Source organism: Candoia aspera, chromosome 1 (assembly GCF_035149785.1).
Source record: "Candoia aspera isolate rCanAsp1 chromosome 1, rCanAsp1.hap2, whole genome shotgun sequence".
Lineage (NCBI taxonomy): Eukaryota > Metazoa > Chordata > Lepidosauria > Squamata > Boidae > Candoia > Candoia aspera.
In genome coordinates this window covers 64,531,921-64,552,657 of record NC_086153.1, presented here as the reverse complement: position 1 = coordinate 64,552,657, position 20,737 = coordinate 64,531,921, and the positions used below count along the sequence as shown (strand labels likewise).

Genomic DNA, 20,737 nt, shown 5'->3' with positions numbered 1-20,737 from the left:
ACAGTACTGCTCTGCAGCAGGAATGATCACTAATGTCTTTAGGATAAAAGACAGCATGTTAATATGCATCCCTATTATTTATTACTTGATTGATTTATATACATCATCAACTAAAAGTTATCCTTGATCTATACTCTCTAGACTAGACTTCCACACCCGGATGCTTTCACTTTATGTTGAGTTGGAGCTTCCATCATCCTAAAATGAGGCATTAGGAATTATAGTCGAATATATCAAGAAAGGATTTGAGTTTGGGTAACACTAATTTAAAAATAAAGTGAAATATGAAAATTAAACCAGAAGGATATAGCGAACATGATGCTTTTCAGAATTTTATATCATGGCTTCACAGCCACTTTGTGTTGTCCATGCTGCCTAAATCTGGTAGACATTGAAGTCCAAAGTATCTGAAGGGTACAAGAAGCCTGCCACTACTTTATTGAATTAAACTATCGATACCTAATTTTCACTTATAAAAAAAGAATACTTCTAAATAGAATTTTCTTCAGTGACTGATACCTTTAAGTATAAAATTTGCCCATGATGGTACTAACATGGACAGTTAAAGAGCCTCCAGTTTCCCTCATCTCCTTTTATAGTGCATAAAAAAGATGCATATGCTACCTGGCTCCCTGGGTAGGAAGTGGCCCATTATTTCACAGGCCTTTGGGGATTTTGACATTTACAGTGGTATCTTACACATGTTATACTTGCTTGGAAACACTGTTTGATGTGTTTTGGCTTGCTAAATTAGTATGTTAAAGCAGGTAATGCTATATTGTTCCGTTGTTGTGTTAGGCAGATTTTTAGATGCTATTAAACAAAATCTTATATTTTATTGCATATGTAAATGTTTTGGATTTTCAGGCACTTGCAGACCAATTTGAAGAGAAGACAACATCAATTTGTGAACGTATGAAGATTTTTTACAGTTGCCAGGTTCCTCCACACTGGGCTGTCCAGGTATAAAATCTCAAGTCTTTTAATTTGTAGATGTTATTTTATCGAGCATGAAACCTGAGATGCTGGAGTGGGAAATTTTCTCCTGTAATATTTTTATATGAACTACTATAGCAAAGCTACTTACCTGGCTCATTATGTAAAAATAGTAGGCTCCTATTTTAATATAGTATAAATCCCAGCTGTGCATTAACAACATAACCAAATGTCACCACACATACAATTATAAATAAATTGGTCAAAATCTTGGTTAATTGTCAAGAGATTGGCCAAGAGATTTCCTTGAAATTTGACCTTAATTTTTCCAGTGCATTTGTCTTCCTCTGACGCAGGAGAAACCAATTTTGCGTTCTTTTTGTTTTAAAATCTTTCAGAAATCTTTCCAGTTCACAAAACCCAATGTGGTTTTCACTTTGATTTTTTTTCTCCAAGCCAAACCAATTTTGTCAGCTCTCTATTGGTGATTTATTATTGACAGTGGTTGAAGTGCTGCCTTAAGTAGCACAGCCCTCGCATATATTTCTCTCATACATACCCTTGAAAATCGGTATGTATAAATCATAGATATGATTTGCTGCTGTGGAGGATCGTGTCTTCTCATACTGACCTTGGTATGCAGGTTCTCCTCTGTCTCTTCTTGTAGCCTCCCAGAAGCCCAAGGAAAAAAAACAAGAAAGGACCTGCAAAGAGCTTGTCAGCGGCATCCATTAGGGCTTCTCGGCTGTGATACAATAATCTTACTCATCTTGGGATTTCCTTTGGCTCCAGAAATCATGTCTTGTCAGTCTGCCTGTTTCCTATTTGTCATCCCATAGTTTTTCCTTGATCTTGTGTAAATCCTGGATCAGCTGTATTGTTTCTAGGTGTCATGCATGTACTAAAACAGAGCAGCTGGAAATAACTGAAGTGAAAATGGTCAGTTTGCTAGGATGCTGTATTTTAATTTAAATTGTCCATTATTCAGCTAGCATCCCTGCTCATCCCCTAGTCTTTACCCTGATGGGTGGAGCCAAAAGCTTTGGAACCTGTGAAGAGAATTATCCAGCCCCAATTCACTTCTTTAGTTCTCTAAATCCCCACCCCACCTGCAAAAACACACAGATCGTTCTTGGCCCGGCCTGCTTTGGAGTTTAGTCCTGGATGTGCAGCTCAGAGCTGGCATGGCCCTCAAACAGATGGAAATTGTGCACTCTGGCAGCACAGGCTCGAATATATAGCTAGCAAGGAGAACTACATTTAGAGATGTCATTGATTTCTGTAGCATTCACCTTGAAATGTGGTCCCTTTCCATTTGGAAGGCAATTCATTTGTTGTTGTTTTACAGGCCTGAATAAAATGTTAGTTTCTCCTCAGGCTTTTAGTATGCCTTAAAATCTCTGAATTATGTCCAGTTGAGCTATCTATATTTGGTATGGATTTCTTCTCCATTGTCTCCAGAACAGATTTTGTGTGTGTGTGTGCACACATGTGTGGTGGGGGAGGGGGGCAGGGTGAAGTGACATCATAGCAGGTGTCAGCCCCTAGTCAAATTTGGCTGATATCAAAAAAGCTAATCACACTTGAATCTGGTTAGTACCTCATGGGAGACTGGGATGAAACCCCCAGGCTTAAAGCTAGATTGAGAAATTGAAAAAACATCCTGGAAGAAGACAGTGTCAAATCACTTCTGCATCATTTCCAAAATAGCAATGTCCATTTAGTCACCAGGTGTAGACAAAAATGAGGGAAGGGGCTAGCAAAGTAGGGGCAAGTCAGTAGAGGAATACTTCTACTGTCTCCAAAAGGCCCTGCAGAGAAGAAATGCCCATTTTAAAATTGAAGTACTTATTAAGCAAATAAAATTAAACTGTTTAATTTTATTGCATGCAGTCATCTCCTGGGAGAAAAAGAGTGACAAGGATAGAGATTAAAGGCTTTGGGGGGGTGTAATTGTGCAAAATAATCTGAGCTTTGTTGGGGGAGAGAGAGGAAAAAGAGGAAGGGAAGGAGACATTGCAGGATGATGTAGAAAAATACAGAAATGTGAACTATTGCCATGAGAGATTGGATCTTTAATTTTATGGGCTCAACATTTTTGTTGAAAAATTTCCATTTCAGGCAGGCTGGCAGTTTCAAAGTTGTTTGCTTTCCAGGTATTTGTTCTAAAAAACTGAGAAGTGAAAGTTCATTGAAGATGCCTATTATTTTATTAACTATTGTCCAACATAGTTTCAAACGTGTTACTACGCATCAGAATTTTTAGTTTCTTTGAATATCATATTCAGATGTCATAAAATAGATGTAATTTTTTCACATTAAATAATATAGCCCCAATAATTGCAGGGACTATGAATACTGAGGCAAATATGCTAATTTGAATCATACTCATTTGTATTTTCTAATTCAGAAGTTTCCAGAAAACCCAGATCGCTTTTTTGTGTTCTGTCTGGGTTTTGGAGAAAAAAGGTACAAGTCTAAGAATGAATGAACCTTAGAGGTGCAAAGGCAGGATCAGAAAGTGGGATCAAAGCTCCATAGAGAGAGTTGTAAGAGGGAAAAGAAGCATAAGGACTCTGGGAGAAAGGGACATTTGTATAGGCCAATGTGAGTGTACACTTTTTTTTTTTCACTAGTCCCTGGAGGATGATTTTCAGATGGGTACTAACTCACCAATAGCTCAACAAAAGACAATGTCAAATATTTTGGAATGGTTACTTTTGAAATTTCAGATTTCTCATGGCCACTGAATCAGCAATATAATGAGACTTAGTTTATTAGATAGTAAATGATGAAAGTTGATTATGTTAGAATGGAAAGATTTGGCATTTAAAAAGTGTTTAAGACTCTAGGGAGATTCTTAAGATGCTTCAATACTAATCTGTTTCAAATAACTAGAGGTTACTGTGGGAAAACTTGGCAACAGTTTTCCCACAGGAGATGAATTCAAGTGTATTCAGCAGCTAGATCAATTTCAGCTGTATTCGGTTTTGGATTGAGGTATCCAAGTCGGCTGGGTAACACTGAAGCCAGCCTGCACATAGCCGTACTGGTGAAATTTGTCTGCTGTGGCATTTTGCCCAGATTGTGTGGATGACTGTAGGTAGCTGATGTCATTTGAGTGACATTGGTGAGAGGTGGGTTTATCAGGACTGCTCATATGGTAGCTATTCATTATTCTCATCATGCCTGAATGGTATTGATGGAATCTTGCTTTCCAGCAATCAGCAGTTGAGTAAATCAGCCTTCTCTAAATATATTGGGTCTATCAACACATCTGAGGCATATCTGTTAGGGAAAGAGTGATGTAAATCTTTATTGTTATTATGTTCTTTTAAAGCATATTTTGTAGTTGTTAAAACAAAATGCACCATGAGCCCATGGCCTACCTGCTCTTTTGCTTTAATTTCCCTGTCTGTTAATCAGATTTCCTTTGCTTTTAGCTATATTGGATATTGAGAGGGAGTTACCATTGCATACATTTGGAATTAATTTCCTACAATGTGCTGTCCAGGATTTCATTTCAATTGTTTTAACTGATAGCTGGTTTACGTATATAAACTGGCCAGACTTTCTTCCATCTGTCCCCAGTTAGCCTTCCTAATTGACTCTGAGTAAAGGACTGATTCAAGGAATGTCAATGTGACCCAGACTCTAGACAGATAAAGTCAATATTGGCCAGCATCAATGGGAATTATTGTTGGTTATTTATGTGCACATCCTGGTTTCTTCTTTCTGTTCCAGTATCTGGAAATGGTCCAGAGACACTACTTCCATGTATAGAGTAGTTCTGAGTGAATAAAGTTTGTAAAATCCATAGCCAATCTCTACTGATTGTAATTCTGAGAAATTACAAGAGCAAAATCAATAGACTTTTCTAGATGATTTCCTTAGTAGCAATATATTAGAAAAAGAAAGAAAGAAACTTTCCATGCCTTTGAGAGCTGTCTTGAGATATTTTAAATTATTTTATAATCTAAATGCATATCAGCATTGCTAAATGTTGTTCCAGGGGAAAATGTGTAACTTGAATTTTTCAATATTCTATTTTGAAGCGTCAGCTTGCAAGCTTACTCTTTGACCTTGGATGTACCACTTCAGCTCTGCAGCTGTTCAAGAAGCTTGAAATGTGGGAAGATGCTGTTATCTGTTATGAAAGAGCAGGCCAGCATGGGAAGGTAGAGTATTTCCACTCTGATTACTGTTGTTATGTTTTTAGCATGGTATACCTTTTGTACATATATGTGGTTGCCTCCCATCAATGTTCTACCACTTCAAAACTATCCAGAATTGCATATGTTACTTACACAAAGAATAACGCAATAGCTTTTAAGACAAAAGAGGAGATGATCAAAGAAAATGAAGGGGGTAAGGGGAAAGAGAGATGAGGACAGGCGTTTTTAAATTACAACTCTTGATTTTAAGGGATACTAAAGCTGAGTGCAACCACATGTTTACCTTAGACTTCAAGAAAAAAAATTAACTTGGAGATAAGTAGGATTCCATGGTAGAAGACATTCATGAGAAAAGGAGCACAAATTGGGTGGGAGTTCCTAAAAAAGGAGACACTAAAAGTAAAGGGGGGGGGGGCTGGGAGCAAACAATGCTAATGAGGCTGCATAAAAAACTTAATGAAAGCCTGAAGATCAGAAAGGATGTATATAGGAAAAAGGGAGAGGTCGTCAAGGAAAATTGTGGAAGGGCTAGATTTGTAGATAGTGTATTAGAAATGCTGAAGCTCAGAATTTGCTCAGGTTAGCAAGGAATGTTAAGAACAAAACTACTTTCTTCAGGTATGTTCAAATATAAGGAAAAAAAGAAACATTACATCATCTGCTCAGTGAAGATTTGAAAATGATAATAAATTACAGAGAAAAAGCAGAACTTTAGAGAGAGTTCAGTCTTCTCTAAAGGGGATTCCATCAGGCAAATTAGGAGATGGAAAAAGGGAGAGGTTGTCAAGGAAAACTGTGGAAGGGCTAGATGATCCTAATGTCAGCTTGATAGAAACATAGTCAGGGTTCATATCTCCAGAAAAGAGGGTTTGCCTCCTAGGTTACTGAAGAAACTTGCTAATGGTTTAGCCAAACTTCTACTCGCTGTTTTTGGAAAATCCTAGGTAATGAGGTACCAGATGGCTAGAGGAGGACTAATGTTGCCTTTGTCGGAGAGAAAAAAGGAGGATCTGGGAAGCTTCAGACCAGGGCTGAGCAAAGTCTTTGAAAGGGGCACTCCACAAATCATGCCAGTATGAGCAAAGCACTCCTTCACAGAGCATTAAAGGCACTATGTTGTTTGGAAGGCCGACATGGTGGCTTTGAAGGCTATGTCTTTGTAGGTGTGTATATGTGGATGCTTCACTTCTCTTACAGGCCCAGTGAAATGCTCTCTTCCTTTCCTCATTGGTCAGCTTCCACCTCAAATATCGTGTCTAGTTCTGAACACCAGTCTTTAAGAAGGATTCAGATGGATAGAAAGAAAGACAATGTAGAGGATTAGGACAGTGGAAACTAAGTTTTACAGGACAGTTGGAAGGACTGAGAAAAGACATCTGAGGGGATGATATTATAGCCCATTTCAAGTTTTGGGGCAGGGCAGGGAATCATACAGAATAAAGTCAAGGCCTGTCCTCTGTTGTTCCAGTATGCAGAACAGAGAATAGGTTACAGGAAACTAGGTTCTGGGTGAATGTCAGGAATAACTTCCTAATGCAGATGCAGTTCAAGGGAAGTAGCAGATTCCTCTTTGCTCCTTTATTGGAAGTCTAGACAGCTGTCTCTCAAGATTGCTTTAAATCAGATTGTAGCACTGAGCAACGGATGGGACTCGATCACCTAATTGGCCCCATAAAGCTCTGTGATTCTCTAGGTCAAGGCAAAGAAATGGAGAATTAAGGGAGAACTACATGAATATTCTAATATAATTCCTCAAAGTAATTTGATGGATTTTTTTGGTAAATCATTTCCAGATTGGTTTGCAGGTGTCAGCATACTGCTTTTCTCTGATATTTCCTGTGTTTTCCACTTAATTCTGTACTTTTATCTTTGGTAGTTAGAATGTTCCCTCAGCAATCTGTATGTTTTGACAGGGTATCACATGTTAGGGGTATACCCAGAATTAGATGTTTAAAATGCATCTGAATTCTAAGGTCATGATAATTTCAACTTCTCACCAACATTGAACTATATTATAGCCATTGTCAAGATATGTGAAGGAGGCTGGCATTAATATTAATCTATAGTAAGCTCAGCTTTGCTACATTTCAAAAAGTGCTTAGTGGGCTAATATTTTAAACAATTCAGGACATTTCAGTGCCAATGCTTCCATCCATTATAGGTTTTTTAACAAGATCCCTGTAAGAATTAGAAGCTCAGGATAGATATTTCCAGTATTTCCAACTTTCTTATAGAAAGGAACAGTGAAATGGAAAAGACAGTCTGGATATGAAAAATGCTCCAGTCCAATTGCTCCCAGTGGACTGCTGATTCAATTCCATTTCTAAACAGTGCTATGGCTGGAAGAGATAGCGTAAAACCATAAGTGTTCCATGTTATCCCAGGCATTTCGTCAGATTTAGACCACGCTATTGCTACCGCAAGAATCTCAAAACCAGTTTCAAATGTTTAGTGTGGGCTGCTAAACATAGCACTTCCTCCAGCATCATTTACACCTCTATCCTTTACACCACGCTGGGTGGGAAATTAACGATGTATTTAGGATATAAAGTCCCAAGCATTGCAGACCACCAAAATAACAAACCCAGATTCTGTGATCTTTAAGACATTACAGAAAAGTAACCGCCACCCACCCAAACAATCCCCAAATGCAGGAACTGTAGCCTGTTTGGAAACCAGACAGGATGTTATAGGCAACCATCCAGTGTCATTATATCCATATAATTTGCTTTCCAAGCAACTAGGCATCTGGAGCAACAAAGTGTACATTGTCATATTTCAGACATCAGGTGATTCTTGTTGGTTCTAAGAGCATACTTATTGACAGCCGTGTCAGTCTGCCTAACGTACTGTGGCCAATATTTGCAATTCCTAAATATGGTAATTATGAACCAGAAAATTCATGTCAATGCAAAATGATGGTGTTCTTTAATCAAAAAGTTTGTCAAAGGGTTAAAAGGCCAACATGAGAATCCTGTCAACATTAAGGCCAATGTTTCCCATTTGCTAGGAATTCATTGCTGTTTGGATACATTCAATATTGTATGTACTGCCAAGCAATAGAAAGACACTGAAGACTGAATATAGAAGGCATCTAGATAAAAATGTTTAATAATTGCTCCTTGTGCAAGTTTTGAAAATGTGTCAACTGATTCTGACTAAAGGTATGAACTAATAAGACCTTTGAATATTGAAAACAAAGTTTTTATTTGCAAAACGCTAATGGGACCACTTTATGTAAAAGCTGGAGAACAATTTAATTTGTACTTTGACAGAAGAGCTTTTTTGGAATGAAAAGTTTCTGTTTTAAGTTTATCTTTTAGGATTAGGGCTTTAAGGCCATCTTTTAAAAAACTGGATAGTTGCTATCATTCTTTGAAGAAAAATATAAGTTTTTCACATTTTTCACTGGTCAAAAAATAAAAAGCACCTTGCAGGCCAATTGTTTTTGGGAATTATAATTTTAAAGCATGCACTAAATTACTATAAACGATAACACTGAGATCTGTTAATTAAAGCGAGTACTCAGTTCCAGTGTTTGGTTGAAATGTTTAGGTGATAAGAATGCTACAAAAAGAATCACAATTTTTTGTCTTTTAAACCTACATCTTCTATTCTGAGAGAGTTTCTGTCAGCAATATCTTAAAGTGGTGTTCCCAGAAAAAAATAATAATTGCAAACTGCTAAGCAGTTGTTAAAATCATTTGAGCATGTTCACAACAGTTATTGTCATGAGTACTGATGGTGAGCAGGAGGGGGGCCCTATCCAAGGGGGAAAACGCATGCGTAATACTGAGGAGTTAAGCAGCCATTCAAAGAGACACAGATCAGACCTGCCTTAACTTTTGGGGTTTATCTGTCTGGGTTTTTCCCAGGCTTCTTCAGTTTGTTAGGATTTTCTGTCTAATATGGCAGTAATAAACACTAGAGACCTATTCCTTGTCTCAGCGTGGTTCCTGGCTGTTAGGACATCAATCCTAACAAACTCAACTACTCCCATTGAAAGAGGGAGGAACAAAAAAAAAAGGAAGAGACATTTGGGAAAATGTCTTTGGAAAACCAGGAAATTTGGCAAGCCATCCAACAACTGGCAGCAGCATTGCAACAACATCAACAACAAGTAGATCTCCAGATCAACACATTACAAGCAGCCATGCTACAGCAGTTACAACAACCAGCTCCGATTAACCCACAACTGGTGCCAGCAGCAGCAGCTCCGCCAGTAGTCTTGAGATCCCAGGGCAGTCTACCAGAGAAGTTTGGAGGAGAAGCAGGACAGTTGAGAACCTTTCTCACACAGTGCACAATGTTTTTCGACAGCAGACCGGCAGAGTTTCCCACAGACAGAACCAGAGTCACCTTCATTTTAAGTCTGCTAAAGGGCCCAGCAGCCAAATGGACTATTCCCATGGTGGAGAACAACGACCCAATTCTCAATGACTACCAGAATTTTCTGGCAGGGTTCCGAGCACACTTTGATGACCCGATCAGAGAGGTCACTGCCAGTCTCCCTCCACAGAGCTCAGCAGGGAGACCATAAATCAATTAAGAAGGGCTCATTCCAAGGATTCCAGGCAATCCTTTTACTACTTACCAGTCATAATGCACGTAAACCCAGAGCACCAGGTCAAACTAGAGGCCCTCGTGGATTCTGGAGCTTCCACCAATTTTATTGATGTACAGACTGTACAAGACCTCAACATCCCGACCATAGAATTGCCACGTCCCATAGAAGTTGAGACCATTGACGGCCAGCCCCTCAAGGCAGGGCCGATTAGAAGTTTCACAGAACCTTTGCAACTAACAACGGGAGACCACACTGAGTGGATCCAACTTTATGTTACTGCATCACTTAATGCGCCTATAGTCCTGGGCACACCTTGGCTGAAGATCCACAAGCAGGGGGGGTCCAGTTGCCAGCCAAGTATGCAGATTTTGCAGACGTTTTCAGCGAACAAGAGGCCACAGCACTACCCCCCATAGGGACTGTGATTGCACCATTGAGTTGATACCTGGAGCCAAGATTCCAGCAAGGAAACAATATCCCATGTCCCCCAAGGAACTAGCCACCTTAAAGGATTACTTGGATTCTAATCTCCAAAAGGGTTTCATCCGACCATCTACTTCCCCAGCGTCTGCTCCTACCTTCTTCGTACCAAAGAAGCCTGACCCATTGGCACTGGCAAACCAGGAGGCACACATGAGAGTGGTGCATGATTTCAGTTCCCTCAATAAAGTCACGGTCAAGGAAAATTACCCACTCCCCCTAATATCTGATCTGCTGGATCGCTTACAGAAAGCACGCATTTTTACTAGGTTGGACCTCAGGAATGTGTACAATCTGATCCGGATGAAAGAGGGGCATGAATATCTGACTGCCTTCGATACCAGGTTTGGTAAATTTGAGTACCTTGTTTTGCCCTTTGGCTTGTCTAATGCAGGAGCCATATTTTCCCAATTTATGAATCAAATTTTCTCTGATTTACTAGATAAGTATCTGGTCATTTATCTAGATGACATATTGATATTCTCTGAGGATGCTACAACTCATGTAACCCATGTACGTAATGTCTTACAAAGACTGAGAGAGAACAAGCTGTTTGCCAAGCTAGAGAAGTGTGCCTTCGATTTAACTGAATTACATTTCCTGGGCTATAAAATAGCAACATTGACGGCATATCCATGGATCCTTCTAAGGTCCAGGCAATTCTCTCTTGGCAACACCCCCCCCCCCGAAATGTGAAAGAGGTACAAAGATTTCTAGGGTTCTGCAATTTTTACAGGAGATTCATAAATAAATTTAGTGACAGGGCTAAACCCCTCACACAGCATTTTTAGAAAGGATCAAAATTCATTTGGGGGGAGCAAGCAGCCTTCCAAGAATTTAAGCAACTCTTTGCATCCCAGCTGCTTTTAAAGCACCCTGATCCCACGAAGCAATTCATAATGCATTCAGATGCTTCAGATTTTGCTATTGCGGCTCTTTTATTGCAATATACAAACAAAACAGAGAATACATTGCTCCCTTGTGCATTTTTCTCCCGCACGCTCTCACCAGCAGAGAGAAACTATGATGTTTTTAACAAGGAGTTGCTAGCAATTAAAGCAGCATTTCAAGAGTGGAGGCGCTGGCTAGAAGGTGCAATCTTTCCTGTGAAAGTTTGCACCAATCACAAGAATTTACAGCTTCTACAAAACACCAGATCCCTCACCCCATGCCAAATCAGATGGAGCCCGTTTTTCTCCCGTTTCAGTTTTGTTATTTCTTATGTTCCTGGGGCGCAGAACCATTTGGCAGATGCCCTGTCTCAATACATTCAGGCAACCCCCGCTACTCACCAGGAGGTACAGGCTACCATATTACAACCTCACAACTTTCAGCAGTCTATGAGGGGGAACCAGACAGAGATTTTAGCAGCAGGCAGACAAGCAGAGGACCTATTTACAAGAGTCAGAGCTCAGCAGCAACAGGACCCGTATGCCAGGGCCAGGCTGGATGACCTCCAGAGGGCCCCGCAAGACACTGCCTCCCCATTTAATGTGGAGGCAGGAATCCTCTGGCATAGCGGGCAATTATACATTCCCCCCTCATTGAGGGAAGAAGTACTGAGACTTTGCCATGACCATCAAACGGCAGGCCACAGAGGTGTTTTCAAAACTCTCCATAGAGCTCTGAGACTACTGGTGGCCTAAGATGACTGCAGACATAAAGGGCTACGTTGCTTCTTGTCATACCTGTAGACGAGCCAAGCCTCTCCCAGGGAAGCCCACAGGACTCTTGGAACCCCTACCCACCCCCAGTAGGCCTTGGGATACAATCTGCATGGATTTCATCACTGATTTACCCCCGGTCCAGGGGCTGACTTCCATACTAGTGGTGGTGGACCTTTTCACTAAAATGGTGCATTTTATTCCTTGCAAGGGCCTCCCATCTGTGCAAGCCACAGCGCAGTTGTTTATGGACCATGTTTTTCGGTATAGAGGCATGATAAATCACTTGGTGAATGACAGAGGCCCTCAATTCACTTCCAGGTTCTGGAGGGCTCTTTTCCAGTGATTAGGGGTCCAGATCCACCTATCATCATCGCATCATCTGGCTAGTAACGGGCAAGCTGAGAAAATTAACCAATGGTTACAGCAGTATCTCAGGTGTTACACCACTTATCAGCAAGACAATTGGCCAGCCCTGCTCCCCATGGCAGAGTTTACTTATAACAACTCTATGCAATCCTCTACCAAGATGTCTCCTTTCCAAGCACTCTACGGGGTTAACCCTCGGGTGTTGCCCACCTCCTCCCAGCAGGGAACTGTTCCAGCCGCGGCTGATTTTCTTAAGAAGCAACAAGCCGCACAGGAGTTGTTAAAGAAGCTGAACAGGGCAAAGAGTGCTTACAAGAGAGCTGCAGATACTCACAGACAAGAGGGGCCAGCGATTGCAGTAGGAGACAAAGTATGGCTCTCTACCAAGTTTTTGACCTCTACCAGACCCTCCAAGAAGTTGGACTCTAAGTTTGTGGGCCCTTTCACTGTGGTACAGCAGATAAATCCAGTGGCTTATTGCTTAAAGCTGCTAGCATCCATGAAAATCCATCCAGTTTTTCACAGAGCCTTGCTAGCCAAAGACCCTCCCCCAAGTACCTTACAATCACAAATGCCCCCCCACCTCCAGTAATTGTGGAGGGAGAGGAAGAGTACGAAGTGGAAGAAATTCTGGACTCTAGGAGGAGGGGAAGGGGCATCCAATATTTAATACACTGGAAAGGGTACCCTGAGGAAGAGTGCACATGGGAAAATGCCAGAGATGTGCATGCACCAGCACTGGTTCAACGATTCCATCAGCTTTTCCCTCACAAACCCAAGCCTTGCACTCTACCAGAGATTCCTCACTTGACTGAGCAAGCAGAGGAATCCCAAGCAGAGGAGTTCATACATTGGCAACCTCCACCCCCGCCAGAGGCTCTGAGGCCAGAGAGAGAGGAGGAGGGAGAGCCGCAGCCCTCCACCTCCGGCTTGCATTTCCCAAGGGGGAGGGGGGACGACTCTTCTAATTATCTAGCTATTTTCCAGCAACAGCCACCTGGGCCAGAAGCGTTATCAGACCTGGAGAGCAGCACTGATTCGTCCTTGGAGGAGTTTTCCTTTGAAGAATTTCCATTGTTGCCCAGTTCCCATGGGAGCTTGGAGGGGGAGATGGACTCTTATGAGACCTCTGGAAGGGAGGGGGCTGAAATGGAATGTGAATCTGGAGGGGAGGGTGATGTCATGAGTACTGATGGTGAGCAGGAGGGGGCCCCTATCCAGGGGGGAAAACGCATGCGTAATACTGAGGAGTTAAGCAGCTATTCAAAGAGACACAGATCAGACCCGCCTTGACTTTTGGGGTTTATCTGGGTTTTTCCCATGCTTCTTCAGTTTGTTAGGATTTTCTGTCTAATGTAGCAGTAATAAACACTAGAGACGTATTCTTTGTCTCAGCGTGGTTCCTGGCTGTTAGGACAGTTATTTTTCAACTGATTGGTTTGATTTATACTCTGCCACAGTCAAAAAGACTCACAGCAGTTGACATACATCAATAAAAATACAATAAAACATTCACGGTAAAAGAATATACAAAGCAGTCAAAAGTAACACAATAATCAATCGGTCTAATGACGTCAATCCATCCCCCAAGTCACTGAAACAACTCTGTTTTTAAAAGGTTGTACAAATCCAATAGACTGGGGGCAGACTGAATTTCTAGGGAGGCTGTTCCAAAGTGTAGGCGCACCCATAGAAAATAGGTGCCTATAAGCCCCTTAACCCAGAGAAGTGTGCATGTGTGGGAGGGCGGTATCATAAGTAGACTTTCAAAGTATGTCCGAGTTGGGCAAATCAAAACTGGGAGGAGAAAGTGTTCCTGCAAGTATTCTAGTGCCAAACCATGGGGAGCTTTAAAGTTTGAAACCAGCACTTTGAATTGCCCTTAGATGCTAATAGGGATCCAGTGCAGAGCCTGAAGCACTGATATAATATACTTATGTAATTGCATACCTGTTGATAACCATACTGGTGCAATTGAAGTTCCTAAATGGTTTTCAAAGGCAGCCCTGTGTAGAACACATTATATGAGTCCAGGTGAGTGGTGATAAGGGCATGAGTTACTGCTGCAGTGGCTTTAGGTGGTCACGCCTTCTTGGTTGTATGTTAAAAGCAGCATTGACCTATCCATTAGGGAAGGGAAGAGGGTGGCAAGCCGAGGGAGATGAGTGAGAAGCTGCTGGACTGCCAAATTAGTGCCATCCAGATTAAAATGTATATACTGTAGGAAGAATTGTATCTTCCTAAGTGCTCGGTTACCTTCTTCTGTATCACTTAGCAGGTCGAGTTAGACAAGGTCTTGAGCCACTTGAGAACATGCGCCTGGGTTGTACTGAACAAATACGTTGCCAGAGAAGGATTGTTTCTCTTGCCAAATAGTCTTGCAAATTTCCTCTTCTCTTTGGTTGGGCCCACTCTGTCTTTCACCACCTTCTCCTTGGCAATGCCAGGACAGAAGACGACCTTTTTGCAGTTCATGTTTGCTCTGCCACTGAGCTGTGTCCCATTTTCCTTTGGTGTTGGTAATGAATTCACTGCAATTTTAGTCCGGGTCAGCATAGAAAATGTAGTTTTGTGAATCTGAACATAAAATGTTGTTATTGTGTTGTCTAGCTCTTCTAAAATACAGTGACCTAACTTGGAGAGTGTTTTGCAAAGATGGGGTTAAGGAGCAGCTCCCAGTGCACTTTTTACCTCCAGGATGTTTATTCACAGGGCAGACTGTGGCTCTGAAGCAGGAGAGAAAACAAGGAAAGAAAGGATTTGTGGAGGTTTTTAAATTCCTCACAGTACTAGCACGCTGGGGTGGGTTGGTTGGTTTCTTTCCTTCTTTAGAAAACTATTGCAAAGCTTAATAATTCTTCCTGACAAGTAGGTTTGGTGCAGATTATGCAGTTTTCATCTTTGATTTAATAATCCTTGCATTTATCTTGTATCCCATTCTCTGCTTGCTTTTCTTCCATAGTTGCCTTAGTTGTAAAATGCGTTTCAGGGCCAGCACATTTCTGAAACCAGCTTGTTAAGGGATAGTGTGACTAAGATAGAGTCTAACAGTTACAGACACTGCCCTAAATTCAAAGCTAATAGGAAATACCGTCAATACCCAGGTAAGGGAGAGGAAGTAAAGTAATTGAAAGTATGCCATACTGCTGCTGCTTCTGGGAGATGCTTAAGCAAGGATAGACACAAGGAGATACAGCGCAAGGAGTAGAGAGCCCTGGAATATGTTTATGTTGCTTTTGTTTGGCGTTTTATTTTATGTATTCAAAAGAATTAAAAATTAATTGGCAGTATACGCATTCAAGTTCCAGAGTAATGAGTTACAGCAGTAAAGAAGCTGATTCGTTAGATAACGACATGGTTGATTAGCAAGTAGCCTCTTCCCCACTGTTCGTCTTCACTGGGCAAGGAACCTTAAATACAGTGCCCTCGTTGGCCATAGCACTGCTGGAGCCTCCTTGCCTGCAGGAGTAAGTCACGGGGCTAGAGCCAGGCAGCCATCTCAGCGCCGGTGTCAACCAAACCTGTAGGTGAGGAAAGTAAGAAAGGAATCTGGCACTGCCCAAATTCCTCTTCCTTAGACTCTTGTAAGTCATTTTATGAGCAGCAGCTTGGTTGGGCTTTGAGTAGCGACTTGAGAGTGGAGAGAGAGATTGCTAAAGAACCTCAACAACCTAAAATGGATGCTGGGGAGTGGGGAAGATAAGCATTATCTGTCTACAGAGAACAGCCTGGTGGAGAATGTCGATTTCTGGCATTTCCAACCTAAGATCCTAGAGAAAATTGAAACAAATTACATTTGGGGTCAATAGAATGCTAGTGGTGCCTGGACTCTAGTTCCCCCCTCCCATTTCTTCTCCCTTTCCCTGTTTTCCTTTTTTCCCATAGGCAGAAGAAATTTTGAGACAGGAGCTAGAGAAGAAGGAGACAGTAGGATTATATTGCCTGCTTGGAGATGTTCTTAAAGACCATTTGTACTACAACAAAGCTTGGGAGTTGTCCAGTCACCGCAGTGCCAGGGCTCAGCGCTCAAAGGGCCTCCTTCACCTTCGCAACCGGAATTTTAGAGAATGCATAGAATGCTTTGAGCGTTCCGTAGCGATTAACCCAATGCAGGTAAGCAACTGCAGCTTCTTGGAACAATTTGTAACTTGGTTTCTTAAATACTCTGCCTGAGAACTGAAGCTCTATAACACAGAGTTTCTTTGGTTCATGGAGTTCAGGTGTCATGCATTTTGTAAAAGCAAAATTGCCAAGGATCGTCACCCCCTTTCAACAGATAACATCCTCAAACAGCTGTTTGAACTTTGATGAGAAATTAAATTTTGATGCTGTTCCTTCAGTTCTGGACACAAAGCATGCAATTCAAAGCCCACCATTCTCTTGCACTGTAGTGGCTGCTTATTTTGTTCCCAGCCTTTATTCCCCCAGTGTCCCCCTGGGAACCATTTAGGAAAGGGCAGTCTGTAGTTGTACCTTCTTCCTCTGAGCTCTTGATGGTGAAAGACAGGTTTGCCTTGACATCATTTTAAGACTGAAAATAGGGAAAAGTATGTTGAGAATATAGCTGCCCCTTGCCTTTGTGGCCAGATATTGTTCTGGTAATGCTGTACATACCATCTTCTTAAACAGTCCCCACTCTGAAAAGCAGGAACAAGAGTTTGTATGGGGGGGAAACCCTAATTAATGGCCCTATTTTTATGACTCAGGATCTTAGTGTTAAGCCAGTTCTTTCACAAACACTATGAAGATGCTTGCTTTGCGATGAACATTTCATTGGAAATGTATCTCATGCTGTATTCCCTCATGCTTGCTATTAAGATTCAGGGAAACAGCTTGCTATCAGAACCCCCTCTCTGCAAGCTGTGATTATGAAAGGCCTCTGGTTTTTCACAGTTCTGAGTGATTTGCCAGATCCCATTCCAACCAGCATAATTGTCTCCGGAAGCCATGGCTTCTCTCACTCTGATATTCTTCTGCAATTTTTTTTATCTGTTGGGCCCACTCTAAAGGCCTCCTTCTGAAATGGGCAAAGATAACTTAAACACATTTCCTGCAGTAGTAGTAGAAAGAAGATAGTAGTAGATAGAAGTGCAAAAAAGAAAATAATTGTCCTTTAATCTGGAGCCCATTTCCAAATAAAACAGCTTGAGAAAAGTCAGTTGTCTGTTTCATAATTAAGGTGATTGAATCAAAGCCCCTTCTGAATGATGCTGAGATTAGTTTGACAGGTAAAAAGAGGAATAAATCTGTAGGGTGGAGGAGCTAGAACCACTTCAAGTCCTATATTGTATAATAGGGGTGAACCCTACAGATGTTACTGAATTCCAGTTTACATCAGTCCTAGCTGGCATGACTAGTAATCAGGGATAATGGATATTGTACTCCATATATGACCTAACCCTTTAAAAAGAATAGTTATGTGTTACTGTGGAGTGACCAAACTATCATTGACACCTGTACTACTATACACATTTCTAAGTTCCCAGAGGTATAATTTTATACATTTCAAGAATTTTTTTTTTCAAATTCATGTTACTACCTGCAAAGGTAAGGCACAGCCCACAGGGCATCAGCCCAATTCCATGTAAGAATTACCAGGAATTACATTAGGAGTTCAAAGTTTAATTACTTGATGTGAAGAGATGCCATAATCTAGCTTCACAATATAGACATTGTAGGAAGCAATGACTTAAAAAGCTGACGTAGCCAGTAGGAAGATGAAAAGAGGGATGGAGAAGGGACAGGCTATACACACACTTGTTCCATGGCTTATGTGTTATGATTTATTGGAGAAAGTAGACTGGACATTTCTGGTGTATTTCTGTACGATTTCCGATAGATAGTAAAGTGTCCTTTTTAAAATTTTCACAATAATGGCAAGATAACATCACTCTGCCCTAAATTAAACTGCTGAAATGAAGAAAAATATAATGCTTTCCCTAAAGGGGTGTTAGTGCCATTCAAGTTCTGGTTCTTTAAAACAAACTCCTGGGATCAGAGCACTTTTCATTCGAAATACACGTTTTTGCACTTGACTCTGCAATCATCTAGATATTCTAGGGAAAGAACTAAGTGGATCCAACAAACCTGAAATCTGCCTTTTCCTGGTTTATTGGACCCCAGTTGTTATATCTGAACCAAGCCATTCTGTGTGCAGAATGTTAGGCTTTTCTTTATATAACTTGGAATTGAATATATATGTAATAGTTTGTCTTCTGGGGAACCCAGCTTTGCATTCAGAAATTTATGCTTCAAATAGTATTTTTTTTCCCCTGTGGGTAAATCCACATTAAGTCATTCTCAAGGGATGAGGCAGTGCAGGGGATGTCTTTTTTTGTGCTCATTTGTGCATAAGTATGTGATTTTTTTTTTTAAAGTGAGTAGTTACAGTGAGACTACAAATTCCTTTAAAGTTACAGAATTAGGTGTTCTCAATTTGCTTACATCTGGTTCATGAGTTCCATTTTATTTCCAAGCATGCTCCCTGAATTTTTGTATACATACGTACATATATATATAATTTTTATTAGAGATTTTAACATAGGTAAAAGATAAACATGAAAACATACAAAGAAAAACTAAGGAATAGAAAAAAGATAAAATAAAAAGTTTTCTAAGAAAGCAGGAATTTCTGTTTACAGGAAAGTAAGGTAAAGTCTCCCTGAGTCAAACTCCACCCCTGGAAACTTCATGGGTATCTCCAAGCGGTTTTCTTGGTTAACCATAGGGATGTGGCTTGCCACTGGCCTCTTCTGGGATGTTTTTTCACTTCTCAGTCTAGCCTATAGCCCTAGTATTCCTTGAGTAGTTGCCCATCTAAGTATTAACCAGGCCCAATTGTCAAGGCTTTGGACCAAGTATAGTGATAAACTTTTCTTGCTGCTCCACATTCCCAAGCAGACACAACAAAGTAAGATAAGTAAGTTTATTTTAGAGAATTAGGGAAATTCTCCATTGAAGAGCATCTGGAATCCTGCCTGCTGTATATATTAGCTCCCAGGTTTAAATGCTGGGCCTCTTCCTCCCACCTTTTTGATTCAGCCGTTGTGTAGCGGCTGATTTCCTAGCCTTGAAGGTTTATGCCATCCATCCCTTGTTTACAGATGACTTTCTCTGTCATGAAAATCAGAGAATTCCTCCTCATCAGCTTCTGTCCTACTTAGCTTGTGAGTCCCAACAAGATTAGCCTGGTCCTGCCTGTATAAAAGGTTTGCCGCTGTTGGTGATGAGGGGATAACAAAATCTAAAACTCCTAGAGCCAGTTGAAGTTTACCAAATCTCTGTAGGCTTTTGAGTTTCAGTATCTCTTCATCAGTGTAATGGACTGGCAGGACAGGGGGGATAGGAAGGATATCCAGTACCCTCTTTGGAACATGTCCCTGCTAGGTTTAGCTGCCAAGCTTTAGCTGCCACTGTTGTTGTCCTAGAGTTTCTTGGTCTTCCCCATTTCACTCCTGCAGTTCTCAGCCAATATGGCCCTATCTGTCCTGCACTGCTGTGCATGAGGCAGGGGGATGTTAGGTTGAGAAAGGCTGCATTCAATAACTTCCCCCTGGTTACCTGGAAGTATAGACGACAGAGCATAACTAGTTCTTCACCAAAAGTGTGTAGATACATTTTATTGTATTTTATTTTTCTTTCAGTTGGGGGTGTGGTTTTCCTTAGGCTGTGCCTACTTAGCATTGGAAGATTATGACGGCGCTTCCCGAGCATTTCAGCACTGTGTGATGTTGGAACCTGATGTAAGTAAATGAAGGAAAAATAGCACTCTGGTGTGCTTTGATCAAATATCCTTTTATTATCATTTTCCACATTTTATGGAGTAAGTGGAATTGGTGGATTTCTCTATGAGTTTATGTTTGAGAGTCAGAAAAAAAAAACAGCTGTTACAGCCATGGAGGAATTGTTGAAGAGGTCAGCTGAGTTCTTCTGGTCTCGCTACACCGACACCCCTGCACAGAGCACATGTGTTACAGAGTGTGTTATCTGTGCCCTAATAATGTGCACATATATGTGCATGTACAACATATGTACAACATTCCCACCAGTTACACATGTGCACATATGCAGTGGACACATGTGCACACACACAAATTTAAAAGTGCCAAATGCTCACAAGGTAGCCAAAACTTGAAAGATCTCCATGTTCTCACATGGGATTTTGTCTATTAAAATTGAAAAACATACTTAAAAATAGATTTTTAAATTATTTTGGTGCCTATGGTGTTCTAGCAATTGTATGATGGTGCCCCCCATTTGAAAAGCTTGCTGTTCCTTGATTTTAAATGATTTTCTTTCCTTTCTAAATAAGGAGTACGATATTGGACCATTAGTCCATAGGTAATAGTTTTCCCCCTCATTTTGCAAGACCTTATCAGGTCTTTGCTGTACAAAGACTTCCCAAAGATCATTCTTTGAGAAAGGATGATAAAGTATCCTGTGGCCATATTGCCACTCATCAGGCCCTTATTTCTGTTGGTCTGTCACTCTTCTATCAGCATCTTTTGCTTGCATCAGAAACTGTTTCAGGTCACTAGAACTCTGCA

At 41.0% G+C, this 20,737-nt stretch overlaps 1 protein-coding gene across 1 annotated transcript in view; it reads left to right on the top strand.

Annotated features, from left to right (window-relative positions):
* TTC27 (tetratricopeptide repeat domain 27) overlaps positions 1–20,737 on the top strand; it is an 88,048-nt gene that overhangs the window by 41,530 nt on the left and 25,781 nt on the right. The window contains exons 11-14 of the mRNA XM_063305502.1: positions 868–963; positions 4,992–5,114; positions 16,077–16,304; positions 19,835–19,933. Of these exons, the coding sequence (XP_063161572.1) occupies positions 868–963; positions 4,992–5,114; positions 16,077–16,304; positions 19,835–19,933 (546 nt within the window). The remainder of the gene's footprint in view (positions 1–867; positions 964–4,991; positions 5,115–16,076; positions 16,305–19,834; positions 19,934–20,737) is intronic.